This window comes from Lutra lutra, chromosome 9, assembly GCF_902655055.1.
Source record: "Lutra lutra chromosome 9, mLutLut1.2, whole genome shotgun sequence".
NCBI classification, from domain to species: Eukaryota; Metazoa; Chordata; class Mammalia; order Carnivora; family Mustelidae; genus Lutra; species Lutra lutra.
Genome location: NC_062286.1, coordinates 24,645,351 through 24,671,342, shown reverse-complemented (window position 1 = coordinate 24,671,342; position 25,992 = coordinate 24,645,351). Strand labels below are relative to the sequence as shown.

General features: G+C 41.1%; 1 protein-coding gene across 3 annotated transcripts in view; it reads right to left on the bottom strand.

Annotated features, from left to right (window-relative positions):
- Positions 1-1,040: 1,040 nt before the first annotated feature.
- Positions 1,041-25,992, bottom strand: part of LCLAT1 (lysocardiolipin acyltransferase 1) — a 190,513-nt gene continuing 165,561 nt past the window's right edge. For all 3 annotated transcript variants that reach the window (XM_047744968.1, XM_047744970.1, XM_047744969.1), the window contains 2 exons: positions 2,925-5,228; positions 1,041-2,704 (listed from right to left, as the gene is read on the bottom strand). In XM_047744968.1, the coding sequence (XP_047600924.1) occupies positions 4,726-5,228 (503 nt within the window). In that variant the 3' untranslated portion in view covers positions 1,041-2,704; positions 2,925-4,725. The remainder of the gene's footprint in view (positions 2,705-2,924; positions 5,229-25,992) is intronic.

Here is a 25,992-nt window from a genome sequence, read left to right as displayed (position 1 = left end):
AAGGGATTTATGGCCACTGAGTCCCTTTCTTTCTTTCTTTTCTTTTTTTAACATTTTTAAAAAATTTGAAGTCAATTATAATGTATTACTGGTTTCAGAGGTACAGGTCTGTGATTCATCAGTCTTCTCTAACACCCACTGCTCATTAAATCACATGCCCTCCTTACTGTCCATCACCGTTACCCCATCCCTCTACCTCTCTCCCCTCCAGGAACCCCTCAGTTTGTTTACTACTCTTATGCTTTGTCTCCCTCTCTGGTTTCGTTTTTTTTCTCTTTTTCCACTATGATCCTCTGCTTTGTTTCTTAAATTCCACATGTCAGTGAGATCGAATGCTAATTGTCTTTCTCTGATTGGTTTATTTTGCTCAGCATAATATGGCCAGTGAGTCTTTTTGGAGAACTGGTCATCAGGCAGATGAGGACAGTTCACAGAAAGCCTTTCCCTCCAACTGCTGCTCTTCAAGTGCCTACAGCTCAAAGCCGTCAATATACCAAAATGGCCTATTTTGGGTGGCACGTGCTTAACTAGTCATATTTTGGGGAGGCATATTCTGCTACCCTTCAGTTCCATGATTTTCAAGTGCATATGTGTGTGTGTGCTAAGCACATTTTCACGCATTTGTCAAGCTTTGTTACAAGATTTGCTTTCATGGTTACATACTCCCTGACAGTGATGGGGGATGCTCAGTCCCGTTTACCTCTTGCAGCTGGTGGTGCTGGTATTTGGTATTACAACCCCACAAGTGTGACACCAAAATGCCCCCAGGGCTTAATTGACAGAAATGGAAGAAAACCAAGTTCTGATGAATTCACTGAGGCCTGAATTCAACTGTGGACCCTAGACTTTTCCAGTTAAGGAAGCAGGGTATTCCCTTTTTGTGTGGGCATGTCTTTTTTTTTTTAAACATTTGTTAAAGATTCCTAACTGATGAGCTCTTCCTTGATGCTACATACCGGAAGGCTGGAACAAGGTGGGAAAACAGAGTAGCACTCAGTCATTCCGGCTGAACCAGAAACAGGATACATGGGCAAACTTGATCTGATTCATTCCATTTTATTCTGGATGTAAATTACAGGTAACACAACTCGTAAACATACTAGTGGACATTGAAAACTAAGGCCATTCTGTGAGTTATTTTTAAAACTTGTTTTGTACATAATCTTTTAAAAAATAAATTACCAAAACCAAGATTCTCTTCTGAAATAAAAGCTTAAGGTTGGTATGAGACAACTTCTGGGCCATCTCCAATCTGAAGTTCATTGCATGACAAGACCGTGTTTGCTTGCTACAGCATAAATAATAGCTCTAAGGCAAAGGCTACCTCAGCATCAAGCTCTCCTCTCCAGATGTCCCCACAAAATAGTGTTTACCACAGTGACCAGTGTTTACAAACCATTTTCCTCCCAGTGAGTAGCAAAAAGAGACTTTTACCTAAGAAACACATTGTAGAATTCTCGGAACAAGAAAAGAAAGGGACCCATAACTAAGGCACTGAAAGCACGTTATTTATATAAAGAAATGTAAACAATTTAATACCAACAGGCTCCCTCCCATTAGAGTCTCTATTACAAAAGTGCACAGGGGCATCGCGGTCAGGCCGAGAGCCTGCAGACTGGGTGCAATGGGCACGTCACCCCTTCTGCAGAATTCTGGCCACCAAAGTCCAGCTCCCAGTGTGGTGCGGAGAAGTAACTAATGTCAAAGGGACACAAGTGGAAGCTGGTATTTCTCCCTAACGTGTGTGTTAGTAGTGTTACAAACAAGGAAGGGTTTTAATAGGAGTTTGAAATTACGGGCTGTTTAACGTTTTCTTCTGGTCTTTCACCACATTCACCCACTGGTTTGTATAGTGACTTTGGCCGCTTGTCAGAGCTTTCTGGTGGTAAAACCTGGGACCCCATCAGCGCCCTTCCTCGTAGTTTACTATTTTAAGTATAATGGTTCACATCCCATACAAAGCACATTTGCTTTGTTTAAAACGTTTTAGAATGGTAAAGAGCGAACAGCTGGACAGATGGTACTGTAAACATTTCACAACCTGCTTCTAAGCTGATCTTCAAAGGACCGAAAGAGTGTTCAGTGGGAAGAGAGTGGATAGACTCAGAAGGACTGACAGCTGCTCTGAGTCCAGAGTGATGAGATGGGAAGGGGTGGAGGGCTCATTCCTGAGGCCGATCATAACACTGAAGTTAATTTTTACTTGACATTTTTTAACCAATTTACAAAGCTCTAAGTTCCAAATCATTCACTATTTCTTTAAATTCTTTCTCTTAAAAAAGCCAAACATGTAGGAACAAAGAATTACAACTTTATAAGAAGCCTTACTGCGAAAACACAAGACCCCAGAAAACAAAACAGAAAGAAGCAACTTCTTTCTCTTTGAAGTTATCATTTCTGATTCAGAGAGCAGGTACGATGTCTGTACTCCCCAGTTTGGGTGCGTATGAATTTTGGGTAGTAAAGCAAAGTTTGCATTATCTTAAACATGTCTTTTATGATCCAAAGAAAACATTTTCTTAAAGAGGAAAGGAAAGAGCTTTCCTCTTGTACAGCTTTCACGCCATCCTCTAAAGGTTTCACCACAAACAAGGAGCCGGGGAGCTGGAGGGCGCGCGGCTGGGTGGGCTACAGTACAAACACGTGTGGGGTAGAAGACGCAGCTCTTCTCTTGCCCAGGACAAATGCAAGGCTAATTGTAAAACTGTGTTTCCAGGGGCGCCTGGGTGGCTCAGTGGGTTAAGCCGCTGCTGCCTTCAGCTCAGGTCATGATCTCAGGGTCCTGGCATCGAGTCCCGAATCGGGCTCTCTGCTCAGCAGGGAGCCTGCTTCCCTCTCTCTCTCTCTCTCTCTGCCTGCCTGTCTACTTGTGATCTCTCTCTGTCAAATAAATAATAAATAAAATCTTTAAAAAAAAAACACACCTGTGTTTCCAAATATAATCAAGAGGAGGTCTGAGAGAAAACTAAATTAGAAACCTCTTTTATTAGGACCAAAAAAAAAGGCTAAAAAAGAAAAACCTTAAAAACCACGGGATTAAACAGCTGGGTCTGGAGCAGATGTGCACAGTAAGTAATTAGTGGCTCCAGGCAGGAAGGAAAAGGGCCTTGGGGGTGTGGTTAAATATAGGCCGGTGCGTGCGCACACACTCCTCGGTCCCCCTCCAGTAAAAGTGGTGTCAACGGTGTTCTGCAAAGCAACCCGGCCCTTTTCCTCGGTAAGTTCGGCTCACAATGTGCTTACCTTTCATGTTAACGCATGTTTCCATTGTTGGATACAAGTCACTGCTGAGCAAAAATGGGCTGTAGTTACGGAGAAGGCATTCATGCCAAAAGGGTCCATAAAGCAGTAGCGTTTGAGGCCGGTGGGAGGCAGGAGGAAAGCGGGCAGGTCTGCGAGCAGCTCGAGATTTCTCACTGCCTCACGTTTTCTGCTGCTCTGACCAGCGAACCTATCCTATGACAAAAACAGTCGGGCCAGCTCCAGCAGGGTGGAGACAAGGACCACGCATCCTTTCTGCCTCAGAAGGAGGCTGGTGCTGTTGGTCTGCTGGAATTCCTGTGGACTCCAAGCACCAGGAATATTTAGGCAAACGACTGGTCAAAAGTGGATTTAAATTTTAGTACTCAAACAGGCAGCCTGGGACTAAAAAATGAGAGCAAGAGCCCTCATTATCATTAAAAAGGGGTTCATTTTCCTGTTATCAAAAATCCGTCAGGGCTGCGAGGGAGGAACTGAGGCTGAGCCATGACCACCCGGGCTGCACACGCTGTTGCTTTAACGCAGATGCCAGATACCCATGCACATACAGAAAATACAGTATCCTTCCTTTTCGGGGCAGGTTTAAAGAACTATTTCAACAGACACAACTTCAAGAGTTTCTGACCACAGTGACAGACCCTTCCATGCATTCCTTTAGAAAGGTAAGTAACTCGATGTCATGCAGAAAAAGCTACCCCTGCCGATGAGCGTCAAGGAAACCAGCTTGGAGCACGCAAAAGTAGAAGGAAACAACTGAACGGTCTTCGTTCCTATCTGTACAAATCCAAACTAAGGTTTCTAAGCGGAGAGCCTGTGGTTGCTCCCTGAGAAATGTCCAGGTCTTACTATCCATAGGAAGAAAGGACACAGACGGTCTTCTGATGTCTAGGTAAGTGCGAGGCTAAATGTCAAGGTTTTATGAATAATGAAGGGCTTCCCAGCAAAATGGTTGGTTGGTTGAAGGACGTGGGGTTTCTGTTTTCTGGCCTTAGGAAAGGATGCAATGGTTTGACTGGCATAGAAATGAGCCAGGGGGACAGTGCTGGGGGAGGGAACCCAGAGGAAGGGCTCTCACCTCCAGTGTCAAGTGCCAGCCCTTGCTCTGAGCCCCGCATCTGCCTCTTGTCTCTGGAGTTTGTTACGAAATAGGATTGGGCCTGTAGGAAAATCTTGTGTGTCCCTTGTCTGCTAACAGCCTGGTGGCTGCTTTAGGGACACTCTGGCCCGAGTTATTTTATAGCGATCGCTCCCTGCTAGGCGTATTGAAATTACATTCAGAGAGTTAAAAAAAAAAAAAAGTGTGTAGCAATATTTTCCCACAAAACTAAGTGCAAAGTATCTTTAACAAATAAGGATGGTAGTAGAAATATTTGACATAGTCATGCAAAACCGCATCTCCGTGTACAAAGGCTCGACACATTTCCAAAATACCCCTTGGCCATTAACACTGTGGACCTTATGGTCTCACTCCTGTTTCTTTACATTTAAACGCGGCTGTTTGTGAAAAAACCGGTAACGTGCAAGTTCGACCATCTCCAGTCCGCCAAATATTCTCTCTAGCAGCACAAAGAGAACCATGGTGATTATAAAGTACCACCGAACAGGACTGTACAGATATATGAGGATGCACATTGCAGGGCTGAACAGGGTCCAGTAAAGTATGGAGAGCAATTTGAGCACAAGGACCCTGAGCTCAGACTTGCAAGGTGGAATTACAGTCTGTCCCGTAAACTGAAAATTCTTCTGCCCTTGATAGAAGGCACGAAGCCTCTCTTCCTTTTCCTCCCAGCGCCGGTGGCACCAGAGCTGCAGGTCCTCCCTGGACATGGGGAGGGCATCTACCGGGTAGCGGTGCACGTGGAAGTGAATCTCCTTGGGGAAGTCCCCGAGGACGAGATGCTTCTCTGTCTGAGGAATGTTGTGAGGGTACGCCACCGTGATGTCGTGGACTGCGTCGAGGTTCTTACCTAGGTTTTGGAAAAGATAAAAAATACAGACTGAGTAATGATCAATGCGGGGCAGTAAGGCTGATTCAAACGACAAGGCAGAACCAAAACCAGGGAAAGAATCACGACAGAGTGAGCCACGGTGAACAAACAAGGGCTATACAGACTGGCGTTCCTAGATTTTTGGGTCAGATTTACCAGTCATTTTTAGTTTTTTTATTTGCTGCTAATTACCGCAAAGACCTTCAGAAAGAAATTATCTTCACTCATGGAGACAGTAACCTGTAAACAGTAAACAGGTTTGAGATAGAAATAATTTTTTTCATTTAAATTCACTTTAATCAACATGGTTTCAGAAGTAGAATTTACGTTTGTCAGTTGTATGCAACAGCTGGTGCTCTTTCCACCAAGCGCCCTCCTTAATGCCCATCACCCACCTCCCCGCCAGCAACCCTCAGTTTGTTCCTAGAGTCAAGAGTCTCTTACGGTTTGCCTCCCTCTCTGTTTCTATTTTTTCTTTCCCATTCTTAATTCCATATATTAGCGGAATCATATGATATTGGTCTTTCTCTTATTTCACTTAGCATAATACCCTCTAGTTCCAGCCACGTTGTTGCAAATGGCAAGATTTCGTTCTTTTTGATGAGTAATATTTCATTGTATGTATACACCACCACATCTTTATCCATTCGTCTGTCGAGGGACATCTGGGCTCCTTCCATAGTTTGGCTGCTGTGGACACTGCTGCTATAAACACTGGAGTATATGTGCTTCTTCGAATCACTAGGCATCCTTTAGATAAGTCCCTAGGAGTGCATCTGCTGGGGCGTAGGGTAGTTCTATTTTTAACTTTCTGGGGAACCTCCATACTGTTTTCCAGAGTAGCTGTACCAGTTTGCATACCCACCAAAAGCACAAGCGGGTTCCCCTTTCTCTGCATCCTCGCCAATGTCTGTTGTTTCCTGAGTTAATTTTAGCCATTCTGACTGGTGTGAGGTGGCATCTCATTGTGGTTTTGATTTGTATTTCCCTGATGCTGAGTGATGTTGAACATTTTTTTTTAATGTGTCTGGAGGTGATTTGTATGTCTTCTTTGGAGAAATGTCTGTTCATGCCTTCTGCCTATTTCTTGCTGGATTTTTTTTTGGTTTTGGGTGTTGAGTTTGGTAAGTTCTTTAAAGATTTTGGATGCTAACCTTTTATCTGATAAGACATTTGCAAATATCTTCTTCCATTCTGTTAGTTGTCTCTTAGTTTTGTCGACTATTTCCTTTGCTGTACAAAAGCTTTTTATCTTGATGAAGTCCCAATAGTTCATTTTTTTGTTTCCCTTGTCTTTGAAGATGTGTTTACTAAGAGGTTGCTGTGGCCGAAGTCAGAGATTGTTGCCTGTGTTTTTCCCTAGGATTCTGATGGATTTCTGTCTCACATTTAGGTCTTTCACCCACTTTGGGTTTATTTTTGTGTGTGGTGTAAGGAAAGGGTCCGGTTTCATTCTTCTGCATGTGGCTGTCCAATTTTCCCAACACCATTTGTTGAAGAGACTGTCTTTTTTTCCATTGGACATTCTTTCCTGCTTTGTCGAAGATTAGTTGACCATAGAGTTGAGGGTCTGTTTCTGGAGACTCTTTTCAGTCTCACTGATCTATCTATCTGTTTTTGTGCCAGTACCATGCTGTCCTGATGATTACAGCTTTGTCATAGAGCGTGAAGTCCAAAATTGTGATGCCACCAGCTTTGGTTTTCTTTTTCAATGTTCCTTTGGCTTTTCTGGTTCCATGCACATTTTAGGACTATTTGTTCTTGCTCTATGAAAAATGCTGGTGGTATTTTTTTTTTAAGATTTTATTTATTTTACAGAGAGAGATCACAAGTAGAGAGAGAGAGAGGAGGAAGCAGGCTCCCTGCCTAGCAGAGAGCCTGATGTGGGACTCGATCCCAGGACCCTGAGATCATGACCTAAGCTGAAGGCAGAGGCTTAACCCACTGAGCCACCCAGGCAGCCCTGTTGATGGTATTTTGATAGTGATTACATCAAATGTGTAGATTGCTCTGGGTAGCATAGATGTTTTCACAATATTTGTTTTTCCAATCCATGAGCATGGAATTTTTTTTTTTTTTTTAAGATTTTATCCATTTGACAGAGCTCACAAGCAGGCAGAGAGAGAGAGAGGAAGGGAAGCAGGCTCCCCGCTAAGCAGAGAGCCCGATGCGGGGCTCGATCCCAGGACCCTGAGAGCATGACCTGAGCTGAAGGCAGAGGCTTTAACCCATTGAGCAACCCGGGCGCCCCAAGCATGGAATATTTTCCCATTTCTTTGTGTCTTCCTCAATTTCTTTCATGAGTGTTCTACCGTTTTCAGAGTACAGATCCTCTGCCTCTTTGGTTAGGTGGGTTGTATTCCTTTTTTAATGTTCTTTAAGTCTTCTGTAAATGTCCACTGTCTGTCTCCTTTACTCTGTGATTTACTTCAGTCCAAGTTTCAATTTGGTTTCATAACTATCTTACAAATATAATCAGCCCTTGGCAAGGACTGTAGTCTGAGAAATAAAAATACCTGTGTCAACAAGGCTAAGATTCAGAATTGAAGGGACAGTCTCATTGGGAAGCTGAGCATTGTATATGAGAGCGGAAGTGGATGAAAGGTCCGTGAGGGATGGCCTTGGTGGAGGTGGATCTGAAGGTCTTGAAGAAAGGCGAGACTAGACCTCTTTGATTCCAGCAGGGAGTCCACTTTGTCTCACAGTGGAGGAAATGTCACTTCCTGTCACTTGTCATACCTCTTTACCACTTAGAACTGAGTGCTAGTTCCACTTACTTTTAAAACTCCCCTGCGAGCAACATTTTTGCTTCATGTTCTGCCCAGACCCCTCTCTGAAAGGACTGCTGGTCTCATCAGACTCACTGGTCCACAGCCTGGGATGAAGCCCTTCCTCAGGCAGCTCTCACCACCCTCCTCCTTGGTCACCCCACCTGTGCACAGCTCCCCCTCAGCAGCTGCTTGTGTGAGCCAGCCTTCTTCCACAGGTGCTGCTCAGTGCTCACCAACTGCTATCAAAAAGGGTAGAGCTAGGGCGCCTGGGTGGCTCAGTGGGTTAAGCCTCTGCCTTCAGCTCAGGTCATGATCTCAGGGTCCTGGGATCGAGTCCTGCATCGGGCTCTCTGCTTGGCAGGAAGCCTGTTTCCTCCTCTCTCTCTCTCTGCCTGACTCTCTGCCTACTTGTGATCTCACTCTGTCGAATAAAATGAATAGAATCTTAAAAAAAAAAAAAAAAAAAAAGGCTAGAGCTATACTAGTAAGAAACTAAACTTTCACTTTCTACTTTCTTCTGGACAACCCATAAGGAAGGGTGTATGTGCAAACGCATGTCTGTTGAGGATATAAATGGCAATGTTTGAGACCATGTCCCTATCACTTACAGAAATGTTCCTAAGTGAAAAATTCCAGAAACACTGCTATGTGGAGCACGGAGGGCTGTGGAAGCAGAATGTCCAAATTCAAATCCTAGGTCCTGGGGCGCCTGGGTGGCTCAGTGGGTTAAAGCATCTGCCTTCGGCTTAGGTCATGATCCCAGGGTCCTGGGATCCCGGCTCTCTGCTCGGCAGGGAGTCTGCTTCCTCCTCTCTCTCTCTGCCTGCCTCTCTGCCTACTTGTGATCTCTGTCTGTCAAATAAATAAATAAAATCTTAAAAAAAAAGAAAAAAAAAATCCTAGGGCCTGCCTCTTACTGACTGACTGGTCTGTCGCTTGCTTGGTTCCTGTATCTATAAACTACCTCACAGAGGTGTTGGGGCATTAAATGAGAAAATACACATAAAAACACGTAAAATAGGGTCTGAGACATAGTTAGTACTCAATAAATGTTGGCTGCTAACATAGCTTACTGAATCGTAACACCAGCATTGTTCGGTTCTGACCTGTCCCTCTGACTTTAGCTCCTGTGAGCCCGCCGGTGCCAGCACAGTGTGGGGACTGCACTCACATTCCCTCTCTATGCTACCATCAGGGTATTATTAGCCTGAGCCCCGATGACGCCAATGAGGGACCTCATGCATTCTACACAAGACAACTATTCAAATTGCTATTTCACAAAATTGCCAAGAATATTCTCTTTGTCTCAAATATACAGCCTGTTTCCCTGAAATCTTTTCTCTCCACTCTCTTTCAAAGTCTATCTCCAGAGTCAAGGAGACTGCATTCTAAGAAGAGCTTTCTTCAAATATCCAGGCGCAGAGTAGTCTTGCCCCCTGACATGCTCAGGACCTATGTTCTGTGTGCTTGTTTGGGTACTCCTCTGCCATCCTGTCCTCAATTACTGGAAGCTCATGGAAACCCAGTCTCCGAGGGCATCATAAGTACCAGAAGGGAAAGGACCATGTTTCTGCTTTAGATCTTTAGTACCTAGCACAATGCCCTGCACTTAAAACAGGTTCCAGAAATGCTTGCTTGACCAAAATTTTTACAGTCTGATATCCTCTCAAATAAAAATACAGGAGGGAATTATAATGCCTTCTACATGAGGTTGTCATAACAATGCAGTGAATTAATATACATAAAGCCCTTTGCATAGTGCTGGGCAAAAAGAAAGTTCTTAATGTTAGCATGACTACAACTTCTATATACCATTAGTAAGACCTAACTACTGCATGGGAATTTTTTTTTTTTTTTTTAACTTGTGTGCTACAGATTCTTGGTTCTGAAAGAATTACAACAATCTTGGGCAATGGGGTGTCACCTTAAAAAAAGGCAATATTCCAAAAGATTTCCAATAAGTTGCTTTTTTGGAATTTAGAACTTTGGAATGACAGAACTCAGCATAACTAAAATACTACTTATATTACAAACAAGAGCAACAGTATAATGTGAGAAACTAAAGGAAATGAAGTGAGAAAGGAAGAACTGGGGAGGGGGACGAAGAGACAGCTTGTTGCTCATCGCCCTGAGCTGTACTGGATCCTTAAGTATTAGAGCGACTAAGAAATGCATTCAGGCCAGAGCAAGAGAGGAGGAAAGGGACAAAGGCTTTTATGCCCTGAGGTATCGTGATACTTGTAAACTTTATATTAAGTTTCTTGTTTCCAGACAACCCAAAGCCACACAGAACTCTTTATTGCTAATAAAGGAGCTCACTTTCACAGCCTCCTCTGAAGACCTCTTGGCCCCATGGCCTCTAGCCTAGAGGAGCCGTTCCTACCAGAAAGTCAGTTTGCTCTCAGAAGGTAAGAGGTAAAGGTGAGCAGGGCTTGCTTTGTTCCCAAGTGACAGTACTGAAATGGATACTCAGAAGTTGAAATGTGCCTTTATTTCATTAACCAGCTTGTTAGAGGGCTAAAATAATGTAATAACAGAATAAGAAAAGAGAAGTTCCTTCAAGGACACAGGAGTTACAGCCTTGACATCTTTTGGTATGAAAAAAGCATCCTTTTAAATATGCAAATTAAGATGGCTGCCATCATGAAAAGCCTTTTTTTTTTAAGATCTCCTTTTTACACAGTTGAGATTACAAATCTTGATGTTATCTAGCCACCTGTCATCTGCCTCTATGATGCTTAGAAAATGATCTGCTCCTGATTCTCTGTCTTCTGGAAAGTTTCAAACTTTATTAATATGTTAAACTACCACTATGTTAGAACAACCACACTCATGTGGGCCCACAGAGATTTCTTTTCTCCCCTTGTTCTTCCAGGGGGTCTCATTTGAAACATTTGTATGTTTCAAAGCAAAGAACTGGGTGAAGAAATCCTGGTTTGCCCACAGCTGCTAAAGAGCACACAACAAATTATATAGTTCAGTGTCAGAATAACCAAAAACTTTTTCTTTTTCACCCACAGTAGTCTTAAATTTCCATTTTCAACTCTATTTTCTTTCCCCATTCTACAATAAAATATACACGAAATGCACAAAAATATAATTTATTTTGGATTTCAACTTTAATACCTTAAAAAGTTAAAAATACACATAGGCCTATTTTCTATTAGCCAGATCTAAATCCATCAGTCTAACTACATACACTGAAGGATTTTAAATAGTTTGTCATCTAAGATGCATTTTTGTTAAAATGCTGAGGCTGCTGGAATTGTGCACGGTTTTTCAGATTAAAAAAAAAAATTACACCAAGATGATATAAGTTGGATTTAGTAACTCAACAGTCACTCACTGTGTCACTTTAACACTGACCTATACTAGAACCTGGCTAATACTAAGCACGACAAATTGGCACTGGTCAGTACACTTTGAAGAATGGTTCAGAATGGACAGATAGAGGTATTTTTTTCCCTAAATATATCTAAAAGAAAGACCTCTTTCTGCTTTAAAATAAAAGGGCATTTATGAACCACTTAAAATCAGCTGGTATTAGGACTCAGAACCATTTTCATAGGGAAAGAAACTGCTTCCTACTGAGAATATTATTCATCTGTCTTTGCGTATAAGTTGAGTATGTACTTAAGAAATGGAAAGTAGAGACCACTGCTGGTTCTGCCCCGCATCAGCTCTCTGACCTTAACATTTTCACCACAAGCCTCCTCTGTATATGCAGACAGTAACACTACCTACCCTCCCAGGATTTTGTGAGGATCAACTAGGGGAAGGGCTGTAAAATGCTCAGAGAAGTGCCTGGTGTATGGTGAGTGCTCTGATTCTTGCTCTTAATCCTCCGGGCGGGGGATCCCCTATAGTGCCTGTAGGGAGTTGAGGTTTACGCCACTACTTTTGACCTTCCTTCTGTCTCTGGACTTCCTCTTTCTCTGGGGGAGACTGTCTGCTGTGGCACACCTTGTGGTGTATTCTCTGACTGCACTCACGCCTCTCCCATAGCATGGAAGCAAAGCGTTGAGGAGACCTGCCTTGCCTCTAGGGGTAGGCCCTAATTCATGATTCGATACGCATTTCTCTCCACCTCTATCAACTCATCCTTAGACATTTCCAGCTAAGTGTAGATATTGATCCTTGGATGGCATTCAGAATTGGAAGGTGATGATCTGTGCTCTAGGGCTGTTGGTCTCCTGCCCCATCTTGCTTTTATTTTTTTAAAAAGTCAGAATTAGTACTTCCGCTTTTTCTAAGAAGGAATCATCCTGCGCTTAAAACTCAACTTTTTGTTTGTGAACAGTCTAGCTTATCCACCCTGAATTTGGTTCTTACAGGTAATTTCAGGGACCTATATTTTCACATTCCTATCCTAAATCTGTTGAACTTTTGGTGTTTTGTATGAATGCAGATATCTTTTCAGTTCTGAAAATCTCTCTTCTGAGGGGCACCGATGCTCTGAGTCTTCAAAATAAGCTTCTAGATAAAATGAAAACATGTTCACATTTTCTGCAATTTGCAATATGGGTGTAATTATAGATCAAAGGCAAGATCAGAATAGTATATGCTTGTTGAGGCCACATATACGTGTATGTATATACACACACATATATATAAAACATGTCCTGAAAAAGAGATCCATAAACTTTTAACAAATTGGACCGAGTTATACGTACTTTTTTATAAGATGTTTTTTCATGCATCTTTCCATAAATGCCATTAAAGATTTTCTAAAATGTCACTTTATGGATGCATGTTTGCTTATATAGGACTCTTAAAAATTCCTTTGTTATCTAAATTGTTTCCACACAAACAACATTTAAATTGATCTATTTGTAACTAATGATGGTGATTTTTCTAGGATAAATTCCAATAAACTGAATTGCTGGATCTGAAGATATGAGCACCATAACAGACTTTTGGCTACACAAAGGAAAGTGTCCCCTGGGATGAAATTTAAACACAAAAAATGAATGACACGGCTTTCTTTTCAGACTTACTAATGCTTGGTGTTGTAATTTTTTATATCGTTGCCAAAGCATGTTTTAATCTGTAGGACTTTGATTAGCTAAATAAGCCTACTAGAAGTATATATTGGTTAGATTGCCTATTCTGTTTTTGAAAATTCAGTTTTTTCAACTTACGGTTGGTAAGAACTCTACACTCTGTCATATGTTCTGTATCTTTGGCAGTGATTTTATCTGCTGGTCACTAGTGTTTCCCTGGCCACAGTGAACGGATTTTGTTGGTGCTGCTCTGTGAAAGCAGCTTCCTTTCTTCTATCCAGTCCCCATATGCTGTTCTTCTCTTTTTAGTCAGTTTGCAAAGCTCCTTTATCATGAATTATTAATCCTTTATATTTTTTGTCGTAAATGTTCACAAATCCATGACCTATATTGCCTTTATTTATGGCATCTTGTCCAACACTTGCGTGCATGTGTCTATGTGTCTATACAAGTTCATTTCTTTTGCTATTATAGCCTTTGGATGCCTACTTTTATCTCTCCCTGCCTCTAGATTATATTTTTTATTTTTCTGCAAGATAGAGAACATCTTCCTATTTAACTTCATAAGTTCATTTTCTTTCTGTAGATGTCAGTTTTTCTAGCATCCTTTATTACATCACTCCTTTTTTCTCCATATTTCTGAAATACCAACTCGGTCATACATTAAATTCTCAAATACAGAAACATCCAGTTTCCCTTCTCCCTTCTGCTCCACTTAACCTGTGTTGATTCCTGCTCCAAGGCCATACTGATGTCCTAAAGGACTTACACCTGGTAAAGCAAATCTGCCTGTTTCCTTTTTCATATTATACTTGACCCCTGCTGAAGCAAATCTGCCTGTTTCCTTTTTCATATTATACTTGACTCCTGCTGGCAACGATGTTTTCAAGACAAACTTAAGAGCATTAATTCAATTCTAAAATAACCACCCTCCAACTTATTCTGAAATTGCATTTGCATTATATTTACATTATAACTTTGAAAGATCGGACACTGTTCTGTTGTCTTTTCCTCTAAGAAAAAAGTTTGCTTCTCCATTTGTTCAAACCTTATTTTATGTCTTTCAATAAGATTTCAGTTTTCTTCACACAGCTTCTGTGACTCCTTTTTAAAATTTATTCCTAAATAATTTAAGAATTTTTGCCATTATTGTGAGTGGAACATTTATTCCTCCTCCTGCTTTTAAGCAATCACTGCTTTGGTAAAGAAAAATCTGTTTGCTGAATATTTGTATGTAGTCATCTAAACACACTTTCTTATTAAATTTGGTTGTTTCTTTTTTACTACATTCTCTTTGACTTTTTAGATTTTCTATCAGCAGCAAAAAAATTTTATGTTTAATTTTCTCCTCTTTAAGATAGTCTTTTCTTAGTGCTTTCACTAGCATTTACTTCTACAAAAAAGGACAGTGGGTTTAGGTCTTGAATAGGAGAACCTTCCTGTTGAGTTTTGGTAAGACAGTAGTCTCTTTTATTAATTTCTATTAGGAATGGCTCAGTTTATCAAATATCTTTTCAGCATCTACGGATAAGGTCAAACAAAAATTTGTTAAAGCGAAAACTGGTCAAACATCTTTATGAGGCAAAGTCATAAATGTAAAAGGAAAAACAGAAATGCAAAGAGAATTTTAAAAAGTTAGAGTGTAGGCTTTTGTGCCTTTCATAATAGGTCACCAGTAATAATCAATTACATAAAAGAATTGAATAACTACTGATAAATTTGATTTTAAAAGGTTATATAGATCTATAAGTCTTTCAAAAATACGTCAGATGGGGTAGTGTCCATGGAACACTGATAAATACTTGATTATTGGTGACAATATTTAGACATATTTTGTAGAAGTTGAGATATTATAATCCACATTCTCACGTCAAAATCACATATATATGTATCTCCCACTTTAGCAGAAAACTTTTAGATAACCCTTGATGAAAGGTGAAATCAATAAGAAAATTATGAACTACTTTTAAAAGAATGAAAAATGGAATCAATGGGACAGAGTGAAGGCTATACTCAAATAATACATGCTTCCTTATGAAAGAGGAAAAATGAAAAAGAAAAAGAAATTACTAATCTTGGAAATGGTGGGGGGTGGGGAGAATCCAAAGGGAAATAGAAGGGAAAAAATACAGATAAAAAGGAACAAAACTAAGAAATGGTGAAAATAAATAAGTACAAAAGATAGTTATTTGATGAGATCAATAAAATACTAAACTCTACGAATGTGACTAAGGGAGAAAGAGCATGTGTATTTAAGATGATAGCAAAGGAAACAAATATAGAAGAGATTAAAAGAACGATGTGAATCAACACATGATAAAACTACATAGATCTGCATACTATAGACACACAAACTAGAGTATGCATGTGCAAATGTACTATGCTTGATAGTATATAATACAGTGACAAAATTTTGTGTTCAATTAAAAAGATGATCAAATAGCATTATCAAGTCGACTTTCACCAGAAATGCAAACTGTAACATCATTACTGTGTAAGCGGGACAAAGGGCACAGGTGCTAGTTTTATAGGCAGGCCAACCTAGCAGCTGGCCTCACGTGCCATGCCTCCTTAACCACAGGGATTTTAGTGCAGAGATTACAAAGCAAAAACAGACAGCAAGAACAAAACAAAACAATGTGCTATGAAGTAAAGTGACAAGAATCCTAGTTACAAATTCATTCCAGGACCTATTAAGCATGACTGTCACTTATACTTGCGCGTCTGTAGATTGTGTTATTGATGACATGAACTTATTTTGCCTAATCTTTGAAAAATCCATACTCTGTTCATTATTCTTCAAAAGAAAAACATGTGCTAAAATGATGAGAGAAGACATTCAAAATGCAATGGGAAAAACAAGAGCAATAACAAAATACAATTTGTCACTGCTGAACTCAACAAATTTGTTTAGATGTTCCAAAACCACAGGACATGAATCAGTAACCGATTAAAAGATCCAAGGTGTCAGCACATGCACATCTACTAATTTGCTGGTCTTCAAATTAAATGAGACCAGAGATCACACATTATTAGTCTCTACGCTCTGATACTAGGATTGAAGAGGACTGATAATGCATGTGGACGTTACTGTTTACTGAGTGCCTACTAAGTGCCAGGCATGTTTAATTCAACGAGTTCTCTTTTGAGCACATACTCTCTATACCAGACACAGCTGTAGGCTTTGGGGTTACAGTAGTGAACGAAAAGAAGATCTCTGCCCTGGTAGAGCTTATCAGGATACAGTCACTTTACTATGATCTTTACAACCCTTGTGATATTATCCCTCTTTTGTAAAGAGCTGTGGAGACTGAGGCACAGAGAAGTTAAGTCACTTGCTGAAGATCACAGTTAATCAGCAATCAGTTGTGTTTAACTCAAAGACTTTCCACTACCCTACTCTACCTTCTAAGGACTGCATATTAAAAACAGGAACTACAGAGTCAGCCTGACCTGGTTTTATACCTAGGCACAGCAACTTATTAACCAAATCCCTTAACCTCCGTGGGCCTCAGGTTCCTTAGCTTCAGTCTGGGAATAAGGCTTCCCTTGGAGAGTTAGCGGAAACAGGAGGAGATATGTTGGTCAGAAGTTTATAAAGGGAGTCTACTGTACTCAGTAATGAAACCAATACTAAGCAAATGAAAGATCTTCAAGTTTTTATTCAAGTTTCTTTTAATATTGCACTACTTTCATCTTTTAAGCACACCCTACACATGTTCTGATTAAGAGTTTTATTATGGTTTTATTCAAAGTATAAAAGACTAGATCTTCTGTGAAATTGTTATGCACTCCTGATGGCCCTACTCACAAGCCAGGCCCTACCAGCCGCTCTGTGGCAGCTCTCGTAACTACAACAGAGTATCTAAGTGACAATCCTGTAAATCTTTAAAAATTATGCAAATGACAATACAGCTTAATTTGGGAGAAAAAAATAAAGATGCCTACAAAGCCAAGGACAGTGTTACTCCTCTCCATCTTTATTGTGTAGATGACTTTGCCCAGAACAGAGTCTTCTCCACAATTTCATCCTTTTCTCCTCTGAGAGACAAAGTGTGGCTGAGGACAGAGTATTGTTAACGGGGTGAGGGCAAGCTGCTGTGTGCTGTGTGAAAGAGCGAGACAAACTGTAGAAGGTGACGGTCTCTGGTTGCAGCGGAGTTCTGTCCTTTCCCCGCCCTGGGCTCTGCATCGGGAGCCACACGGGCCCGTCAGAAGTGGCTGCGAAACCACCTTAGGCTCGTGCCACTCTCCTCAGGTGATCCAAGAACGAAATTACCTCGTTTTTAACCCCTTAGGAATCCGAATTCCCATTCAGTGAGCCTGACTTCAGTCTAAGGTTTAGGGATCTGAGTAAAACAAGGCTTCCCGGGTCAACCAGGAGTGATCCAACCGCAGCTGTACGCACACCACAGCAGGGGCTTATTAAACTCCAAGACCCCCTGGATGATGGAAGGCCTTTCTGAGCACAGGGCTATGCTTGTGCCCACTTCATTCCACCACCTGCTCCTACTGTGTTCTCCCAAATTACCCGATTAAGTATTCCACTAAGGAATATATTTTAGGGCCCCGTGCTTTTTAGTACAAATAATCATAATGTGTTCGTTCTTGTCCTTGTAATTTAACAAGTCCTGTAAGCTAAAGTATAAAGCAGGGCAGTGGTGCTGGTGCTGAAGAAAATGGGTCTATATGGGGAACACTTGGGGTGTCTGAGTGGCTTAATTGGTGAACCATCTGACTGGGTTTCAGCTCAGGTCATGAACACAGGGTTGTGAGATTGAGCCCTATGTTGGGCTCTGTGCTGGGCGTGGAGCCTGCTTACGATTCTCCATCTTTCTCTGCCCCTCCCTCCCCTCAAAAAAATATGAGATCTACTCAAAATTTCAAAAGCTGAATTCTCAAACACAGGCCTGCAGTATGCCCAGTTCCTCACTTGTGCAAAGGGTGCCACTACTGGGATGTAGGGATTAGCTTACAGGACTATATACCAAGAGGATAAAGAATCTGGCTGTGTGTAGCTCAACCAAAGAACAGAAGTCTCCGGTTCTCCCAAGATGGCAGAAGAACAGTAGGCTCTATTCTTATACAGTATATGGAGTATCTTCTGAAGTTTAAAAGAAAATAGCAAAAAGTAAATAGATTTTATGTAGTTCAGAAGGCTGTCTTTCAAAGAAGGCTGAACTACTGATAACACTGTCTACCATTTTGATACTTCTGGCCGAAAGAGGTGAATTTTTTTTTTTTTCCTTTTGGCACATGTTGTCTTCCTTTTTGTACTTTTTTAATTGTATGTGGATAAAGCTCAAAGACAGATGGTAACATTACACAGAACTGGACGCTAACCCAAGTACTCTATGCCTTTTTAAACGATCAGAATACCGCATCAGTGGCATCTACATCTGTAGACTTACATTCTTGGTCTTGAGTAACTGCGGCCTGCTGCATGCTCTGCCAGGCAGGAAACTCATTTGCTTGCATCCTACGGAGTCTACTAGAATCAAGTACTGATTGGGGAAGGGAATGTTCCATGTAACAATGTTCTTTCTCTGTATTTTATGCCTTAGATGAGAGAAATCAAAGATTCTTCTAAATATTCTCCAAATTTCAACCAGAACTTCCTTAGTCTTGACCAAATTCTCAAAACCATACTCTACTCTCCGAAGCATCAATGAGTACTGGGGGCAGGGAAGAGATATTAAGAAATCTTAAGATATTAAGCAGTGAATTTATTTGCTAGTAAGCTTTGTGGAGCTTCCTCTGAAAGCAGAGATCAGGGAAGATAATCAAGCCCAGTTGTCTAGTAAATAAATATCACATTTGAGCAGCAAAGGGGTGGAATCAGGACTGGGCACCAATAAGGTAAATCCAGTATTAAGCAGATGCTTTCTTTGGAAACAGTCATCAGAAGACAGGAAGTAGAGGGAAGGAGAAAATGGTTTCCACCTAGGGATCAATTCATATGAATCAGCACAAAAACAGTCACTGGAACTATAACTGGACTTTCTGTTTAAAGTCCGTTACAAACACACTCATCACCAGGGAAATGCAAGTCAAAACTACAATGAGATTTTACCTCACACAGGTGGAAATGGCTAAAATCAAAAACAGAAGCAACAAGTACTAGCGAAGATGTAGAAAAAAAGGAACTCTCACGCTCTGACGGTGGGAACATAAATTGGTGCAGCCACTGTGGAAAACAGTATGAAGGCTCCTCAAAAAATCAAAAATAGAAACACCGTATGATCCAGTAATTCCACTACTGGATATTTACCCAGAGAAAGTGAAAATACTAATTTAGAATGTAATATGCACCTCTGTTTATTGCAGTATTATATACAAGGGCCAAGATATGGGAGCAACCGAAGTGTCCATCAGTAGATGAATGAATAAAGATGTAGTGTATTTATATACACAAGGGAATATTATTCAGCCATAAAAATGAGATCTTGCCTTTTATGATAACATGGATGGACCCGGAGTGTATTATGTTAAGTGAAATAAAGAAAAACATATGACTTCACTTTTATGTGGACTCTAAAAAAACAAAAACAAATGAATAAAGAAACAAACAAAAAAGAAACATACCCATAAACACAGAACTATTGATTACCAGAGGGAACAGGAGTAGAGGATGGCAAAATGGGTGAAGGCAATTGGACGACAGACTTCCAGGTATGAAATGAATCAAGTCATGGGAATAAAAGGTGCCACCCGGGGAATATCGTCAGTGGTACCATAAGAGAATTGTAGGGTGATGGGCTGTAGCTACACTTGTGAGCACAGCTTAAGGCAGAGCTGTCAGATCACTGCTTGTACACCCGAAACTGACCTAACATTATGTATCGACTATACTTCAATAAAAATAAAGTTTATAAGGAGAGTCAACATCTGGATAAACATCTACCAATTCTGAAATTTAAACTGGGAGAATAACAATATATGAGGGAAGCAAATAAATATATGTAGTGGGATGAACAGTGTCGTCCTGAAAACTCAGATCCAGCAGAACTCCAAGCATAACCTCACTTAGAAATAGGGTCCTGGCATCTTGGCAGACGTAATTAAGGACTGAGATGAGATCATACTGGGTTCAGACGAGACTTAAGCCCAATGGGAATGCCCTTAGAGACAGAAAAGGAGATATGGAGATTTTCATGCGAAGATGGAGGCAGACAGAGATGGAATTATGTAACCACAGGCCAAGGAACACCAGGCGGCACAAAGAAAGATTTCTCCTGCAGAGCTCTGGGTGAGGAGTGACCCTGTCAGTACTTGATTCCGGGTTTCAGGCTTCCAGAACTGTGAGACAGTAAGTTTCAGGTTTATTTAAGCCATGGCGTTTGTGTGATTTTATTAATGGCGGTCTAGGAAACTAATATATAGTATACATTAAGAAATATCAAATGTCAAGGATTATTTTTTCTTTTAAAGTTTTATTTTTATTTAAGTAATCTCTATACCCAATGACCCCCAGATCAAGAGTCACATGCTCCTCTGACTGAGCCAGGTGCCCTTGTTTTTTCTTTTCTTTAAGTCTTCACTTTGGGGAAGAAAAAACTTTTCTCCTTAGTTTCATTCAAGTTCTGAGTTAGGAAGTAGCATTTTGAGAACAAAAAGCAAAGTCACCTGTTAGAAACAGCTTCATGGAAAAGGAAGACTTTAGTTTGTCTGAATAGGTTGACTGCAGGCTCCGAAGAGAGAACACAGAGTTAAAATTGTATGGCACTTCTCTTACAAACTGCAGAGATGCATTCCTTAGTCAAGGAAGAGAGGCTATGGCAGTGGTTCTCCGCCTCTAGTGGTCTAAGAATCACGTGGGGAATCAGGTGAAAATGAAGAGTCCTAGGCTTCATTCCCAAAGATCGTCATTTAGCGTGTATGGGTGAGATCAAGAAATCCACCTTTTAACAGGCACCCCAGGAGAGTCTGATCTGATGGAGAGGCTTGGAGGACCACACTCAGGAAAACACAGGGTTATAGGGATGATTCTAAGCAGAGGAGGCCATGGGAATTGTGTTTAAGACCCGGGTTCTAGAATCAGGTAAGACGGTGGGCTCTTTGCCTAATTACACTGCTTGTTAAACATGTGGTCTTGGAAACATACACTACCTCTGGGAGAATTATTTGAAGTTATCCTTAGTAAGTGATTAGTGAATGTTGTCTATTACAGTTATTTTTAAATTAAGGTGAAATAGTTTGCTCTAATTCACATTACACAGTGACTTACTTATAACAGTAACTGCCTTGGTTCCCTATAGAAGGAGATTTGATTAGGGTATTGAAAAGAGTTTATTTCTCCTTTGGGGTACTGAAAAAAGATCTTGCTGGATGATTTCAGATAATTAGCGGACAGCGAGAGGGCACAAAATGACTGGGATTGGGCAGAAAAAATTTTAAAGCAAAGGAAGAGAGGAAGAAAGCAAAGACCAGCTCTGCCAATACTGCAACTTTGCCTGAAAACTCTAGTGGCTCCTAAGTTTACCAAAGAAAATCCTTTCTCAATGCATCTGACCCAATGAGGCTGGTGGGACTGAAGAGAGTGGCCTGCCTGACCTCTAATTCAGCCTGGTTTCTCAGTTAATCCCAATACCTTTACATACCAGGAAAAAAAAAAAAAAAGATTTTTTAAAAGCTACTCACACATCTTTGGTTATTAGGGAAATACAAACTAAAACCACAATAAAATACCACAGTGCATTTAATAGAATGGCCAGAATTAAAAAGGCTTTTTTGGTAAGGTTTTGGTGAGGGTGCCAAACAACGAGCTCTCCGGTACTACTGATGGGAATGGAGGAGAGTATGGCCACTTGGGAAGAGAGTCTGGCGGGGCCCTAACCATCACACTCCTTCTAACCAGGGAAACATAAGCCCACACAAATTTTTTTTTTAAGATTTTTTTTTTTTTTTTTTTTTTGGACAGAGAGAGATACTGAAAGAGAGAGAGGGAGAGAGAGCATGTGCACAAGCAGGGAGAGTTGTGGAGAGAGGGAGAAGGAGAAGCAGGTTCCTTACTGAGCAGGAAGCCCAATGAAGGGCTCGATTCCAGGACCTCAGGATTGTGACCTGAGCCAAAGGCAGACACTTAAATGACTGTGCCACCCAGGTGCCCCCGCCCACACAAATTCTTATACACAAATGTTCATAGCAATTTTATACATAATATTCTAAAACTGGGGGAAAAACCCAAATGTCTGTCAGTCCACGAATGGGTAAACAGACTGTGGTATAGTCCGTACAGCAGAATACCACTCAGCCGTAAAAAGGGATAAACTGATAAATGCCAAGTGAAAGAAGCCAGACACAGGAGACTATATACTACTTAATTCCGCTTATATAAAATTCTAGAAAAGGCAAAACCAGTGACAGAAATCAGATAAGCAGTTTCCAGCAACTAGGGTTCAGGGGAGATGTCTGACTGTAAAGGGGGGAGGGCATATGAAAGAATTTTGGGGTATTGGAATGTTTTAAATTTGACTATAATGGTAGTTATGTGACTCTGCATTTATCTAATGAATCTAATTGTACGCTTAAAGTGTGCTTGCATTTTACAGCAAGTAAACTGTACCTCTAAAAGCTGTTATTTTTTAAAGCTTCTCAAATATGTGCCCTAAAAAATACTTAAAACTGATAATGTCATAAATTTGTAATATCTGCTAAAGTCTAAATAGAGCTTTATTTAGGCTAGTTGGATTCTAACCAAAGTGTTAGAAAACAAAGTATTTAAAGTTTGAAACACATCCCAAATTTATTCTCATGCACTAACTTTTAATGGTTTTTTTTTTTTTTTTTTTTTTTTTTTTTTTGGTATTAGTGTTTTGTTGGAAGCAGGACATTTTCCTATTCATTCAAATGAACATGAACATATCCATATGCTTTGCCTTATTGTTTTGTACCACCTTTTCCTTTCCTGGCTAATACAAGATATAATTTCTTAATGAAAAGATTACTTTAAGTGCAACCTGACATTTAAAAATTCCTGCCACCCTAGTTTCCTTCAGGTCCACAAATAATACCTAATGTATTTTCTTGCTGCTATCCAGAAAGGAAAAAGATCAAATCAACATGCCTCTGAAAAAATCACAAATAATTCAATTAGGATTGACAAAGAAAAGAATAAAGATAAGACGAATGGAAGACAATGTGTCTTGAGAGCAATATTTTAGAAGCAGGTATCTCTAATTCATTAGATTACCACAACAACAAGTTTACCAGATGAAACACACACACACACACACACACACACACACACACACCCCCATCCTTGTACCTTTCAATATTATAGTAACAGTATAGCATCTAATCTGCTTAATAGCTCAGATTTTGGAGGATATACTTCTGCTTTTAACACTATGACACAAACTTATAAAACACTTGGGAACTAGTTTAACATATCCCCTGTAACCTCCCCCCACCCCAAATACTCCCTTCTCCACCAAAACAACAGTCCCTTCAATCCCACAGCAACTCAATAGCAGTGTTCTCTCTTGGCTGTGCACATGGTGTGACACCTGTGTCAAAATGACCTTGCATAGCTTCGAGAACTCTCGCACACAGTGGCTATGAATGAGGCTGGGCCTGGGCAGGCTGGGAGGAAGGTTCCTACTCTGTAACTAGTGCCCTTCCCTCCTCCAAGACACAGGGAAGGTCTCTGTTCAGTCCTTTCCACAATGATCAATGACTGATTACATTTTGTTATGAGTAGATTTCAAGTCTTAACCATTCAATTAGTCTTCAGACCTAGCCAGAAAGCAATCTGATTTTGTCCCCCTGATATTTAATTCACTACTCTTTCACTGGTAAATGTTCTCCATTGTATCACCCCAAAGCAAAAAATGAAACGGAACTGGGATGCTCTGTTTTTAAAGTTTTATCTCCTTTCACTTCACCCATTTCTGTAACCCCTCTGGCTGCCGAAGGTTTTTGAGTCTGCTGCCTCCTGCTTCACCCAGAAATTCACTTGAGTCTATTAGCTCCATGTTTCGGTGGGCTCATTTGATTTGATTTTTGGCTGGGAACAGAGACTAGTGGAAGTCTTTGGTAGATGACTGATTGGCCAGAACTGGGCCCCCAGTACTGCGTGGCAATCCTATGTGTTTCCATAGACCACTCTGTGTTCTACCTGCCCAGATTTGAGTATTTAATGCCTTTGCTTTTCTCTCAAACTTCCATTACTTCCTCACCCTCTCTCATTCTCATCCTATTTCTCTGAAAACAAGTAAGAAACTTCCACAGGCTCTTACCACTCTATCTATCCACCTACTTGCACATAAGCCCATGTACTTACTTTGCCTTCTTTTGTTTGTATGCATGATGACACTTGTGTTAAGGGCCAATCCCTTCCCCTATATATATGCTTGATCTTATCTTCTCTTGTCTACTCGATGATACTGCTCCAGCAAACTCCCCTCTCTTCTACATCAGTCATTCCTTTCTTACTTATTAGGAAACTCATAATTTCTCCCATCATTCACTCCATGCACATCTCCTCCCAGCTACCGCTCATTTCTCTGCTTGCCTACACAGCTAAGTTTCTTTTTGTCTATACTCACTGTCTTCAACCCTCCTCTCTCATTCCTCTCTTAAACCCAAGCCAGTTCAGCTTCTGCTCTCACCACTCCACCAAAACCATTCTCATCAAGGTCATTGGTGGCCTTCATAGAACCAAATCCAAAGAGTTCCTCCCTCCTTGAAAGACCTCTTTACTTGGCTTCCTGCCCAAATTACTCTTGGCGCCTTTCCAGCCTCACTGGACACTCTCTAGTCTCCTGTGCAGGCTGATCTCTAAATACAGGAGTGCCTCAGGGCTTGGGTTTTACTTTTTTCTCCACACTCCTTCCCTAGGTGACTTACAGCTTTAAATTCCAAATGTGTATGATGCCTCCCAAATCTGTGTCTCTGGTCTGTCTCCCTCCCTTGCACTCACATCTTGGACTACTAACTTCACATCTCTTCTTGAGTATCTAATTAGTAGCTCAAATCTATTGGGGCCTAAACCGAACTGCTTCCTGGTATTCCCCCCAAACTGGTGCCTTCCAAAGTCTTTGCCTCAAGGGCAAAGCTGTCCTTCCTCCAGTTGAGGCCAACAACCCTGCAGTCATCCTTGTTTCCTCCCTTAAGCTCCACACCCAATGCATCAGAAAGTCCTGCTGGTTCTACCTTAGAGTATACCCAGGACCCGGCCAATTCCTATCACCTTACCAACTTTACCTCAAGCCACCACCTCCCTCACGCGGCTTACTGCAATAACCCTTCTAACTGGTTTCTGTTTGCCCACTCTCCCTCCTACAGACTTTTTCAACATAATGGTAGAAAACAGAGTAATCCTTTTATAATGTTAGTCCCTGCATTCTAACCCCCTTCGTCCCCTTACCCCAAAGGCTGACCACCTCACCCAGAGAGAACATCCAAGTCCTTACCATGCTCCATGCTCCACAAAGCTGTACACTCCTTGGTCACCTGTTACTTTTCTGGCGCTCCTTCTCTATGACAATGTACCTGCCTCCCTCTGCTCCAGCCACACTGAGTTTTGTGTCCTTCTTTGAACACACCAGACACACTCCCATCTCAAGACCTATGCTGTTCTTGTACCTGAGATATTCTTCTGTTAAATTCACCTTTTCAGGGAGAACCACATACCCCACTGAAAATGGCAGTCTTTCAGGGCACCCGGGTGGCTCAGTTGGTTAAGTGGCCAAATCTTGATTTTGGCTCAGGTCCTGATCTCAGGGTTCTAGAATGGAGCCCTGCATTGGGCTCCATGCTCAGTGGGGAGTCTGCTTGAAATTTTCTCTCCCTCTCTGGCAGATTTCTGCTTCGAAGAGGCCTGAGACTAGAACCTTTGCTCACAAGTACAGGAGAGGGGCACTGAGGGGCCATGGCTAGAGAGTATTGTGACTGATGATGAGAGTATTGTGACCTCCAGACCTCAGGCGAGCAGGCATACGGGAATCTGCTTCTGTTCTTCTGCAA